Source organism: Sarcophilus harrisii, chromosome 1 (genome assembly GCF_902635505.1).
Source record: "Sarcophilus harrisii chromosome 1, mSarHar1.11, whole genome shotgun sequence".
Taxonomy (NCBI): domain Eukaryota; kingdom Metazoa; phylum Chordata; class Mammalia; order Dasyuromorphia; family Dasyuridae; genus Sarcophilus; species Sarcophilus harrisii.
In genome coordinates this window covers 626764149-626778036 of record NC_045426.1, presented here as the reverse complement: position 1 = coordinate 626778036, position 13888 = coordinate 626764149, and the positions used below count along the sequence as shown (strand labels likewise).

The 13888-nt window shown below is 34.9% G+C and overlaps 1 protein-coding gene across 4 annotated transcripts in view; it reads right to left on the bottom strand.

Annotated features, from left to right (window-relative positions):
• KHDRBS3 (KH RNA binding domain containing, signal transduction associated 3) overlaps window positions 1-13888 on the bottom strand; it is a 260581-nt gene that overhangs the window by 105250 nt on the left and 141443 nt on the right. For all 4 annotated transcript variants that reach the window (XR_004231106.1, XR_004231107.1, XM_031947233.1 and 1 more), the window contains exon 5: window positions 1869-2008. Coding sequence is in view for 2 of the 4 variants with exons in the window: in XM_031947233.1 (XP_031803093.1) it covers window positions 1869-2008 (140 nt within the window). In the remaining 2 variants the exon portion in view is untranslated. The remainder of the gene's footprint in view (window positions 1-1868; window positions 2009-13888) is intronic.

Below are 13888 nucleotides of genomic sequence, written 5' to 3'. Positions count from 1 at the left end.
TAGTATTTTTTTACTTGACTTATAACTTCCTATCCTCCTCTTATTCCTCCTCTTTTTCCTTCATTTTATATAATCCCTCTCTTCATATGGGGAGTCTTATACTCCTTATACATGTGGGTCCTCTGTTCAAAGGAATATAATTTTTGGTTACTTATATTTGGTAAGATCCTGGGATTTGGGAGATAATTTTGTTTTTTACATTTCCTATTTATCTTTTTATTTTCAAAAAGCTGGGACAATAATTCTATCTTGTACAGTTTTCATTTATGACTCCTTAAAATATTGATCTGAAAAAACCTGCTTTGAAAAAGTCTATTGTGATTCAAATGGAGCTACCTGACTATTCTTTTAAACCCCAATTACAATGGCTTTCATAGAGTGCCCAATAATAGGTACCAGTCAAAGCCGGATTTGAATGGCTCAGAGTGTATATAGCAATAGTTTTCTGTTCTGGCCAGAAGCTTTTAAGGTCTTCTACTCTCAGACTCCTTTTGTGATGACAAACTAGGCCATCTTTTGTCTCAATTTTTATCTAGACAAAATCACTGAATGGATATTACCGCAGACAAACTGGGGACCAGAAAAATACTTTAGCTTACAAAGGCCAAGGTCACCCATTGCATCTTGGGCCATCGGGAGTATTCTTGATTTTGGTTTTGTCACTAGACTGTGATGACTCTAGAGGAGAGAGCGAGGCTGATGATTCTGCACAGGCTGACCTCACTCAAAACCACGTGAGACACAAGTCAAGATGGTAATGTCTTTAGTCTTTTTTGAGAAGGAAGGATGAGGAATAACAACAAACAAGAATAACACAAAGAACAACAAAAGCTTTACAGAAGAGAGTGTGGAAGATGCTGGGTAGAGGTTCCCTAGGTTTCGAATACTGCTTAACAGATTTTTTTTCAGCGTATTGACTAGTTTTACTGATTTTGTTTTGTCTTCCCCTCCTTTTTGCTTTTAAAATTGTAATATAAAATAGATCACTTGAGAAGGAAAGGGAAGAAATTCAGAGGGAAATTTAGCAATGTAAAGATGAAAAAGATCATTAATTTTTTAAAAAAGATGTTTAGTGTTCAAAAATAAATGAGTCCTTTTTTTACACCATTTAAACCATATAGGTAGTATACAGTTAGCCCAAAATGTCTAGTCAGTCTCAGACAAGACTAGGATATATTTTATATTCTATAGAGCAGCAATCCTATCCATTCTCTCATAATGCACAAAGCATTATAAATTCCTTGAGGGCACAGACTTTTTCAATTTTATATCTACATTTCCAGTTTAAAATATAATAAACATTTAATTTTTAAAAAACACATTCGTTCAGTTCAATTCCTATGACACATTATCAGAGAATACTGATATACTGGAAAGCATATATAGGATGACAACCAGGAAGGTTCATGTCATATGAGGATTTATGAAGAGATTGTAAAGAAATTAAAGATGTTTAATCCAAAGACAGAAGAGAAGGGAATAACTATTGATTAAGTGCCTATCATGTGCTAGGCACTATGCTAAAAGCTTTACAAATATTGTTTTATCTGACCCTCATAACATTCCTGGATGATAGGTGTTACAATTATTCCCATTTTACATTGGAGGAAAGTGAAACAGAACTAAATTCCTTGCCCAGAGACACAGAGCTAGAGACTAAGGCTGGATCTGATAATCCTATCTTCCAGGGATATTATGAAGGTCAAATACAGTATTTATAAAATGCATAGTCATTAAAAAGGACAAGGACAATATTGATTAATATTAACAAGAAAAAAAATTAAAATCTGTATTAGAATTGCATGACACATACTAAAAATAGCCCAAAAAATATTAATTCAAATTAGGTGACATTTGGAAGCACCAACCTGGATAATGTAGGAGCTGGCACTCCCCTTGTTCTCATTGGTGGTTTTCCACGAACAACAGGAACATCAGCATTTTCTGAACCACCATTCAGGTATGTCAATTCTTGGAGCTGTGCTTGCCTGATTTCATCATTATAATCCTGAACAAAAGAGAAGTTTAACAAATCATTTTTCTGTTCATTTTCACTGTGAGAAAGACTTTAAAAAGTACTTTTTCATACATTAAAGAGAGTTGATGAAGAATTTACAAGATAAAATACAATCAGAAATCATTAATATCATTTCTAGTGAAATGAAAAGGTTCTATATTATAATTTGCAAAACTAAGCCAATCTTAACCATGGCATGCTGCCTAACTTTGTAGAACTCCTTTATCTTTATGTAATTATGTGATCAAACACCCTTAAGTCTTCTCACACTTTGCTCTGCAATTACATATATTCTCCTTTGAGAATTTTACATTTCAACAATCAGCATCTTGCTGGGAGCAGGGTAGAGTGAATCCTGGGACTTAAGTATAGTTCATACCAATAAAGATTATTCAAGGAGGATTCCCATGGAGAAAGAGCTACCTAATTGTGAAGAGATATGAAAATTGAGTAGCTGTCTTCTCTATGAGAGTACTCTGTATCTCTGGATAGCATCTAAGCATAAATTGGCTTAGACAAAGGGATATATGAATTGTCAGATCCAGTTGAAACATGAAGTTGAAGAAATAGCAAATCGACAAGTGAATGGTAGAACCCTCTGGGATGTGGACTAAAAGACAGAAGGTTGGGAGGAGAGGGAAAGGCCTCATGACTAAGTCACAGTATATGACACTTCCATGCGGGAACAGAAAGATTTACAAAGAAAACATAGAAAAGGATGCTCAAATTTGGCACTTCAAAAGGTTTAACCCCATAACAGACAAAGAAGAAACAGTAAGGCTGTAATCTATGCTTCAGAAAATAAAATTCTCTAAAAATCATGGAAAAGACAAGAGGAATGAGGGCAACAAAAGTGAAAATTATTTGGGAAATGCTTCAGGAAAACAAAATCATTAAAAATAAGAGCATGGAATTGAGAAGGAAGGGAAGATTTTTGAACTATCCATTTAAAAGGAAAAGATTAAAGGAGAGAAATACATACAAATATGCTGAATAGGTTAAAAAAGGAGTAATTTATTTAATTCAATGAATCTGATAAGTTGGATAAATCATCAGAAGTTGTAAAGGGAGACAATCTATAGGAATAGAATAATGTTTGAAAGTACCATACCCCAAACTAATCATAGAACTTAATTATAAGATGAAATATATTGAAAACATCCACATATATAAACACACACACACACACACACACACACACACACACACACACACGAGACAAATGCATTAACGTGGAAGGATTAAATAATACAATAAAATGAAAGTCAGTAACAGAATGGATAAGAAAACAAACCCAACACCATGAAAAAAATACACATGCAAAATCAAAAAAGAGGAAGAGGAATAAAATATATTATGTATCAGATTTTTTTAAAAATTGAAATCGTGACGATACTTTCCAAACTAATCTATTTATTTAGTGCTATACCAATCAGACTCCCAAGAAAATAGTTTAATGATCTATAAAAAATAATAACAAAATTCATATGGAAGAACAAAAGGTTGAGAATCTCAAGGGAATTAATGAAAAAAAAAAATAAATGAAGGTGGCCTAGCTGTATCTGATCTAAAACTATATTATAAAGCAGCAGTCACCAAAATCATTTGGTATTGGCTAAGAAATAGATTGGTTGATCAGTGGAACAGCTAATTAGGTTCACAAGACAAAATAGTCAACTATAACAATCTAGTGTTTGACAAGTCCAAAGATTGTAATGGGCTGAAGTTTGAGTTGATGCACTGAGGCCCCAAGTACATGAGGCTAAATAGTAATTGGGCTATACTCTATTAATATACATGATTGGATAAAGAATGGTCCCTGCCCACTCTCCCTGCAAGTCCTGATGTGTTGTATTGGAAATGACGATTTTGGGGGGTGGAGGCAGAGAGAGACAGGAAGAGAAGCTGGGAGAGATTGGCCTGGGTTGCATGCTTGTAGCTGCTGGTCGTGTGGCTGCTGGTCGAGCTAGCTTCTTGACTCAGCTGCACACATTGCTATCGCTGATTCTCTTCCACCTCCGATCCTTCTTCACTGAGAATAAAGACTGATTAAAGATTTTCCCCTAACCTGAATTCCTGACTCCGGTTGATTTTAAAATATGCAGCCTTCACAAATGATCCTAACTTTTGGGATAAGAATTCATTATTTGACAAAAACTGCTGGGATAACTGGAAATTAGTATGGCAGAAATTAGGCATGGACCCACACTTAACACCATATACCAAGATAAAATCAAAATGGGTCCATGATTTAGGCATAAAGAACGAGATTATAAATAAATTAGAGGAACATAGGATAGTTTGTTTCTCAGACTTGTGGAGGAGGAAGAAATTTGTGACCAAAGATGAACTAGAGATCATTATTGATCACAAAATAAAAAATTTTGATTACATCAAATTAAAAAGCCTTTGTACAAACAAAACTAATGCAAACAAGATTAGAAGGGAAGCATAAAACTGGGAAAATATTTTCACAGTTAAAGGTTCTGAAAAAGGCCTCATTTCCAAAATATATAGAGAATTGACTCTAATTTATAAGAAATCAAGCCATTCTCCAAATGATAAATGGTCAAAGGATATGAACAGACAATTCTCAAACAAAGAAATGGTAACTATTTCTAGCCATATGAAAAGATGCTCCAAGTCATTATTGATCAGAGAAATGCAAATTAAGACAACTCTGAGATACCACTACACACCTGTCAGATTGGCTAAGATGACAGGAAAAAAATAATGACGAACGTTGGAGGGGATGTGGGAAAACAGGGACACTGATGCATTGTTGGTGGAGTTGTGAATGAATCCAACCATTCTGGAGAGCAATCTAGAATTGTGCCCAAAAAGTTATCAAACTGTGCATACCCTTTGACCCAGCAATGTTACTACTGGGCTTATACCCTAAAGAGATACTAAAGAAGGGAAAGGGACCTGTATGTGCCAAAATGTTTGTGGTGGCTAGAAAGTGGAAAATGAACGGATGCCCATCAATTGGAGAATGGTTGGGTAAATTGTGGTATATGGATGTTATGGAATATTATTGTTCTGTAAGAAATGACCAACAGGATGATTTCAGAAAGGCATGGAGAGACTTACATGAACTGATGCTAAGTGAAATGAGCAGAACCAGGAGATCATTATATATGTCAACAACGATACTGTATGAGGATGTATTCTGATGGAAGTGGATTTCTTTGACAAAGAGAAGATCTAACTCAGTTTCAATTGATCAACAATGGACAGAAGCAGCTACACCCAAAGAAAGAACACTGGGAAATGAATGTAAACTATTTGCATTTTTGTTTTCTTCCCGAGTTATTTTTACCTTCTGAATCCAATTCTTCCTGTGCAACATGTGAACTGTTCGGTTCTGCACACATATATTGTATTTAGGATACCCTATGACATATTTAACATGCATAGGACTGCTTGCCATCTGGGGGAGAGGGTGGAGAAATGGAGGGAGAGGAAAAGTCGGAACAGAAGTGAGTGCAAGGGATAATAATGTTGTAAAAATTTACCCAGGCATGGGCTCTGTCAATAAAAAGTTATAATTATTTTAAAAAATTGAAATCAGGCTAATTTTTAAAGAATTGAAATAACTTGAAAAATAAAAATTCTTAAATGTCATGAAAGATAAACAGAGAAAGAGTACTTTTGAAGGAAGCATAAACAGTTAAACCTTATGGAACTAGGACAACAAAATCATTTGGATGAATGCAAGATCAAGAACATCAAGGAAAATAACAAAATAAAAGGAGGAATAAAAGAGGTTGTAGATGTACCAGATTACAAACTACCCTATAAAACAATAATAAAAAATGATTTGCTACTGGTTAACAAAAAAGAAACAATGATCACTATAGCAGAATAAATATATACAGAAGCAAACAAATGTCAAATATTTGATAAATCTAAAGACTTCAGTGATTGAGTTAAGGACTCATTTTCTGACAAAAATGAAAGGGAAAAGTAAATCAGTATGAAAAAAAAACTATGGATTTAGACCAACAATCATCATATGCCATGACTGAAATGGATTCCTAATCTAATTATAACATGTCACATTTTTAAACAAAGAATCATGGATGTATGGATAAGGGAACAGATGAAAATCACAAAAAAGATGAGGATATCATAAAAGATTTTTAAATGAACAACTTTGATTATTTTAAAATATAAGGTCCCATTTTCACCCAAAAAACCATTTCAAACAATTCCAATTCAATAAGATTAGATGTAAAATGGGAGAAAGGGAAGGAAATCCTTGCAGCAATTTTCATTGATAAATGTGTCATTTCCAAAGTATAGAAGTTACTGATTCAAATTGATAGGAATAAGAGCCATTCCTCAACTAATATATGGTCAAAGAATATAAATAGGTAGTTTTTAGTGGAAGAAATCCAAACTATCTATAACCAAATTAAAAAAAAATATTCTACATCATGAATAGCAGAAATGTATGATTAAAGTAATTCTGAAGTTTCACCTTATAACCATAGGACTGACAAAGTTAAAAAAAAAAAAAAAGGAAAATGACAAACATGGAAGGAACTAGGGGAATAAAGATAAAAAGGAGTGGAAAAGCAGAAGGCCAGGTTGTGAGGATTTTTAAATGACAGATATGATTCTATATATGATCCTGAAGTAGTAGGGATTTTATGTAGTGAAGAAGGGGAAGACTTTGGGGCTACAAGAAAGGGAAGGCTGACATACATATTAAGACCTCTGTTTTTTAAAAAAAAGGATCACTTTGGCAGCTGAGTAGAGGATAAACTAGTGTGGGGAAAGATTTGAGATAGAGGTCAATGAGAAGGCTATTGCAATAGCTAATCCACATATAAGGCAATGAAGGCCTGCACCAGGGTGGAAAGAGAATTGATCATGTGGTATGAGAAAGGGCAGGTAAAGGTGACATCTAGGTTACAAAATGAGGTAATTAAAATGATGGTACTTGGCAACAGAGAAGGGAAAGTTGTTTTTTTGGGAGGCAGAGCAGGAAGAACATGATTAGTGTGTTGGACATGGTATTTAAAATGTCAACTGGACATTCAGTTTGAGAAGTTTGAAATGTTTAACAGTCAGCTGACGATATACTGGAATTCAAGAGAAAGGTGAGAATGGACAAATCAATTTGAGAAATATTTGCAAAGGGTTGATAATTAAATCTATAGACTCAAATAAGATCACTAAGTAGTATAGTTTGTTTATTTTTATTTCTAATAATAATTTTCCCAAATAGATACAAAGATAGTTTTCAACATTCTCCTTTGTAAAACCCTGAGTGCTTCAATTTTTTCTCCCTCTCCCCCCTCTGCCCCTGCCCAAGACACAATCTGATGTTAAATATGTGCAATTCTTAACATTTCTATATTCTTAATTTTGCACAAGAAAAATCAGATCTAAGGAGAAAAAGCCATGAGAAAGAAAAAAAAGCAAACAAACAATAACAACAAAGGAGAAAATACTATGCTTTGATCCACATTTCAGCCCTATGCTCCTCTTTCTGGATGCAAATAGATCTCTCCAACACAAGTCTATTGGAATTGATCTGAATCACCTCATTGTTGAAAAAAATCAAGTCAGAGGTGATCATCACATAATCTTGTTGTTGCTATGTACAATATTGTCTTGGTTCTATGCACTTCACTCAGCATCAGTTCATGTAAGTCTTTCCAGGCCTCTCTGAAATCATCCTGCTGATTGTTTCTTACAGAACAATAATATTCCATTACATTCATATACTGTAACTTATTCAGCCATTCTCCAACTGATGGGCATCCACTCAGTTTACAGTTCCTTGCCACTACAAAAAAGGGCTGCACAAACATTTTTGCACATGCGGGTCGGTCCCCTTCCCTCTCTTTGGGATACAGGCCCAGTATAGACACTGCTGGATCAAAGGGTATGCACAGTTGATAGCCTTTTGGATACAGTTCCAAATAATGATCCAGAATGGTTGGATCATTTCACAACTCTACCAATGATGTAGTAATGTTCCAGCTTTCCAAACCAATAGTCTTGAAGAGTCATACATAAGTTTAGGGGACAACTTTAAACAAAGAATTTAGTCATGGAATGGAAGAGGTATATGGGGAGATAGTGGGCAAGGACACATAAAAGTTTTTGATTGATTTTCTTTATCATGGTTGTGCTTGTAGAAAGCAGGGAAATATGAAACAAGAAATAAATGAAAGAATCAAGTTATAACCCAGAAAAAAAAGAAAAAAAAAAAAAAAAGAAAGCAGTGAAATAACCACTAGATAAAAGATTCAAGACTAGTCAGAGGAGGGATAGCAGAGGGAACAACAAGCCTGATAGAGGCTTAAAACTTAGCAAATAAAAGGGGTATTTTTACATGAGACTATGGCAAAGGAGAAAATTGAAGATGACATCTGAATGATAGGAGATAAAGGAAAAGTATAGAAGGTGTATAAATGCTTCAGTTAATAGCTTTAATCTTTTTCACTGAAACATGAAGCAGGAGCCAAGATGATGGAGTAAACTCAGGAAGTTGCTTGAGCTCTACCAGTTTCCCTCAAAAACCACATGAAATCAAACCTCTTAACAGAGTCTGAGGGAATGAAATCCCTCTCCAGCTCAAGATAGATTAGAAGGATTTCAATAAAGGTCAGTGTGACTGGAGCGAAAAGGGTATTTAGCCCATCACAGATCCTGGGAAATCAGGGGGGGCAGTCTCTAGATCTAGATCAGAAGGCAAACTATGGGAAACCAGGCTGTTTCCTGAACAGAGCAGGCAAAGCTACTGCCTGTAAACACAAGGGGGCTCTGTGCTCAAAGCCAAAGCTCAAAGCAGCACAGGAAGCTTGGGACAGCACCATCTACATCCCAAGAGCAAAGCTCCCCCTTAAAAGTTAAAAAAAGAGGAAATACAAAAAGAAAAGGAAAGAAAATGAGCAAGAAACAGAAAAGAACCTTTACCATAGAAAGCTACTATGGTGACAGGGCAGACCAAAACACAAATTCAGACATGGATAGAATGTCAAAAGAAGAAATTGCTAAGAGTGAGATAAATTCATTTCAAGCCCAAAGAGGCTTCTTGGAAGTGCTTATAAAAGACTTTAAAAGGTAATAATGAGAAAGGAAATGAAAGTTATACATGAAAAAGTCAACACCTTGGAAAAGGAAGGAAAAAAATTTGTCTGAAGAAACCAAAAAAGTAAAAAGTAGAATAAACCAAATGGAAAAAATGGTATAAAAGATAATTGAAGAAAATCACACATTAAAACTAGAACAGGGCACATGGAAGCTAATGATTCTATGAGACAGCATGAATCAGTCAAACATAGTAAAAAGCATGAAAAAAAATGCAAGAAAATGTGAACTACCTCATTCACAAAACATATGACCTGGAAAATAGTAAGAGAGAATTTTAAAAGTATTGGCCTACCTGAAGGCCATAACCAAAAAAAGAGTCTGGATAGCTTCAAAAGATCATTAAGGAAAGTTGTGTCACTATTCTAGAAACAGAGGAGGAAATACTCATTGAAAGAATATATCAATCACCTTCGGAAAGAGATCCCACAAGGAAAACCCCAAGGAACATTGTTGTGAAACTCCAGAACTACAATCTCAAGGAAAAAATATTGCAAGGTGACAAGACAAAAACAACTCAAATATCAAGAAACAACACTCGGAATTACCCAAGATTGGGTAATTCTATAAGATTCTACAATAAAGGACTGGAGGGCCTGGAATACCACATTCCAGCAGGAAAGGACCTAGAATTATAACTAACAATTAATTACCCAGCAAGACTCAGCATCATATTTCTGGAAAGGAGAGGGAGCTTCAATGAACTAAGAGAGATTCAATCATTTTTATTGGGAAAAAAACCCAACACAGAAAATTTAATCTATAAACACAGGACTTCAGAGAAGCATAGAATGGTTTAAATAGGGGCAAAATTTATGTTATTTAAAGGTTAAACTGTTTATACCCCTAGATGGGAAAATGATCTCTGTAACTATTGAGAACTGTATCTGTCACTGGGGCAGTCTGAGGAGGACATCACATGGACTGAGGGTGTGGTGGTGAATTGACTCTATTGTGACAATATCAAAGAAAAAGACATTAAGGGTTGGGAAGAATTTTGTACCGGAAAAAGAGGAAAGGGGATAATCAGTTTATATGAAGAGGCACAAAAAATAATAGTTAGGATAAGAGGAGATACTCTTCAATAAATGGGAGAAGAGAGAATATGTGCATCAAAAACATTTAAAAGGGGGGCAGCTAGCTGGCACTGTAGATACAGCACCAGCCCTGAGGACAGGAAGACCCAAGTTGAAATCTGATCTCAGATACTTACCACTTCCTAGTTTTGGGACCCTGGGCAAGTCCTTTAACCCTAATTTAACATTTAACATATATAAAAACCTAACACAAATATATATATATATATATATATATATATATATATATATATATATATATATATATATATATATATACACACATACCATTTCCTAATATTTGTGGTCAAATGATATCAGAAAATAACTATAATAATTAATGATGATATAATAAGTGTTTATATAAATCTAAACATTTGCAAAACTTTGTACAAAATCATTTGATCCTCTCAACATTTTATTCCACAGATGAGGAAACTAATGTTGAGAGTAGCTAAATCACTTGCCCAAAGTCAAATAGCTAATGTCTAAGGAAGAATCTGAATTTGGGTCGGCACTCTATTCATTGAGCAGTTTTTAAAAGAAATGCAAAATGTTAAAAAAAAAAAACAAAAAACACACACACATGCAAGACTGGTTTGATCAATCCTGCAACAAGTACAATTAATCCCCTAATAAGCATTTATTAAGCATCTTCTTGTCTCAGACATTATTCCAGACTGTGTTGGTGTGTTTCAGCCCAGACTCGTTATGTACCCTTGAGGGGGGAAGGAGCCTGTCTTTTTCATACTATCAGCTAAAATTGCTGACCAACTGCCTCAATTAGCAGACAACCCCAGGGGCTCTGGGAGTGGCAGTGATCCCCAATACCAGTCAGGCCTCCAACTCAAACTCAGCCTTTGTAGTCAATTAACCAGGTAAGCAGTTCCTCTGAACATGCAAAGGGTCAATGAACCAGCCCAGCCCAAGAAGCAAAGTATCCCAAGGAAGAGACGGGAGCAAGCATGTGCCAGAAGTGAAAACACCTTTATCACCTTATGCCCAAAGGCAGCCCTCCAAAATCAGGGGAGAGAGTACCTACCAGTCCCAGAACTCAGCAGCAAACGGGTGCCTCTGGCACCATGCCTGCAGAGATGCAGCCTGACCAGCACACTCCCACTGAAGACCCAGAAAAGAAACTTTGCATCAGAGTCCCTGGCAAGCTTCCCTTCTTCATCAAAAACAGGCATGATTTTATCAATGGGAACAACACTGCCTAGAGCACCTCTACCTCATGGCTGTGGCACCCAAAGAACCATGGGATGTTTCTCTGACTGCTGTAGTCTCTCCCATTGAACTCTTTGAGGTCAGGGACTGTCTTACTTTTCTATCTGTAACTCTAGTGCTTAACATAGTGAAAGCACCTAAGGAATACTTTTCTGGTAATTTTTATTCAATAACAAAATAGTTCACCAAAGTAAAGAAAAATAAGAAATTTCTAGTCTTATCTATTAAAAAGAGTGTTTTGTCACATGAGGAATAACAGAACAATCTGTGCTTTAACAAGAGAATGGGTTATTTTGGCATAAGAAAATATGGATAGGAGAATTTTAAGGAAATACAAGATTTCTATTAAATGATATAAAGAAAGCCAACAAAGAGAACACTTATAATGAACACAAAATTAAAAACAAGAACACTAAAAAGTAGTTAAAAATCTAATAAATTCACACTCTATCTTAGATTTTTAAAATTGAGGAAGAAAATATTCTAATCCTTAGCAGAGTGGTGGTAAATATGAATGCTGGAGCACATTATCAAAGTCAAAAGCATTGTTGTTTTTGCTGAAATTGAATAGACATTTTCTCTTTTTACAAAGGAGAGTTCACATAATAATAGAGGTAGGGAAATATCTAGTGTTTAAAAAAAGGGAAAACAAACTATGCTTGAATCTAAAGTGAGTTATAGTAGTGAATTAGCATAACTTTACTTTTTAAAAACCTTAACCTTCTAATATAAAAAGTATATGCTTCCAAGAATTACTTCCATCTGAGAACAGCTATTTAAAATAATAAAAAAACCATACTTGGACTTTTTGTATATTAAATTCAAATTATATGAAGGTTTCAATAGATCAAAGCAGTTGTCAACACTTTAAACCTTTATTTTTAACTGATAAATCAAAAAGAAAGTTCTCAGAACAAATAACTTGCATGCAACAACTTGTACATAAGACAAGAAAAAAAAGGAAGAGTAGAAAGGTTGAGACTAGAAAGTCAGTATGAAGGAACAGCAAGAATTTAGTAGAGTATTTCCTTTCATGATAATTATTGCCTAAATAAATGTGGAGTATGTAGCAAGAAAATGATACATTGTGACATCTAATAAATTTTTCTTACTATTTTCCCATAACTAGTTTCTGTTAAAAGCAACATTCATCCAAGTAGGCAGAAGGTAAATTATTTAAAAGTTCTTTAGCTATATACTGAAAAGAAAAAGGAGTCATTTATGATTGGAAAGACATACATGTGTGCATGCATGTGCACACATACATACACAATATGTATTTAAAGCCTATATCTCAATTTTTTTCTCAATGAAAAAGGGGTTAAGATATCAACTGAGAGAGAACAATTCAATTAGATATAAGATAAATCTTATATGCCTAAACTAAAACCATATATGCCAGCTGGAGCAAAATAAGCAAACAATAATCTAATAATGTGGCATAGTGACTATAGTGACCTGAATATGCAGAACGAAAAAAGAATACAAGACAATAAATTCCAGGAGAACGAGAAAAATAAAAACAAGCAACTTCACAAAGGGTAGCAGAGAATGAGCCACGAAGGGAAGATTTACTAAAAGCTTTACAATTATGATTTCATTTGATTCTTAAAACAATTCTCTGGAATTAAGTGCTATTATTACTTACATACTATAGTTGGAGGAAATGAATGAACTGCTAAGTGATTTACTCAGGATTACATAGCTAGCAAATGTCTAAAACCAGATTTGAATTCATGCCCAGTGCCACTTAAAATGATACAAATTGTGCATACCCTTTGATCCAGCAGTGTTACTACTGGGCTTATATCCCAAAGAGATTATAAAGAAGGGAAAGGGACCTGTATGTGCACGAATGTTTGTGGCAGCCCTTTTTGTAGTGGCCAGAAACTGGAAACTGAGTGGATGCCCATGAATTGGAGAATGGCTGAATAAATTGTGGTATATGAATATTATGGAATATTATTGTTCTGTAAGAAATGACCAACAGGATGATTTCAGAAAGGCCTGGAGAGACTTACACGAACTAATGCTGAGTGAAATGAGCAGGACCAGGAGATCATTATATACTTCAACAACAATATTAGATGATGACCAATTCTGATGGACCTGGCCATCCTCAGCAATGATATCAACCAAATCATTTCCAATGGAGCAGTAATGAACTGAACCAGCTACGCCCAGAGAAAGAACTCTGGGTGATGACTAAAAACCATTACACTGAATTCCCAATCCTTATATTTATGCCCACCTGCATTTTTGATTTCCTTCACAAGCTAATTGTACAATATTTCAGAGTCTGATTCTTTTTATACAGCAAAATAACATTTTGGTCATGTATACTTATTGTGTATCTAATTTATATTTTAATATATTTAACATCTACTGGTCATCCTGCCATCTGGGGGAGGGGGTGGGGGGTAAGAGGTGAAAAATTGGAACAAGAGGTTTGGCA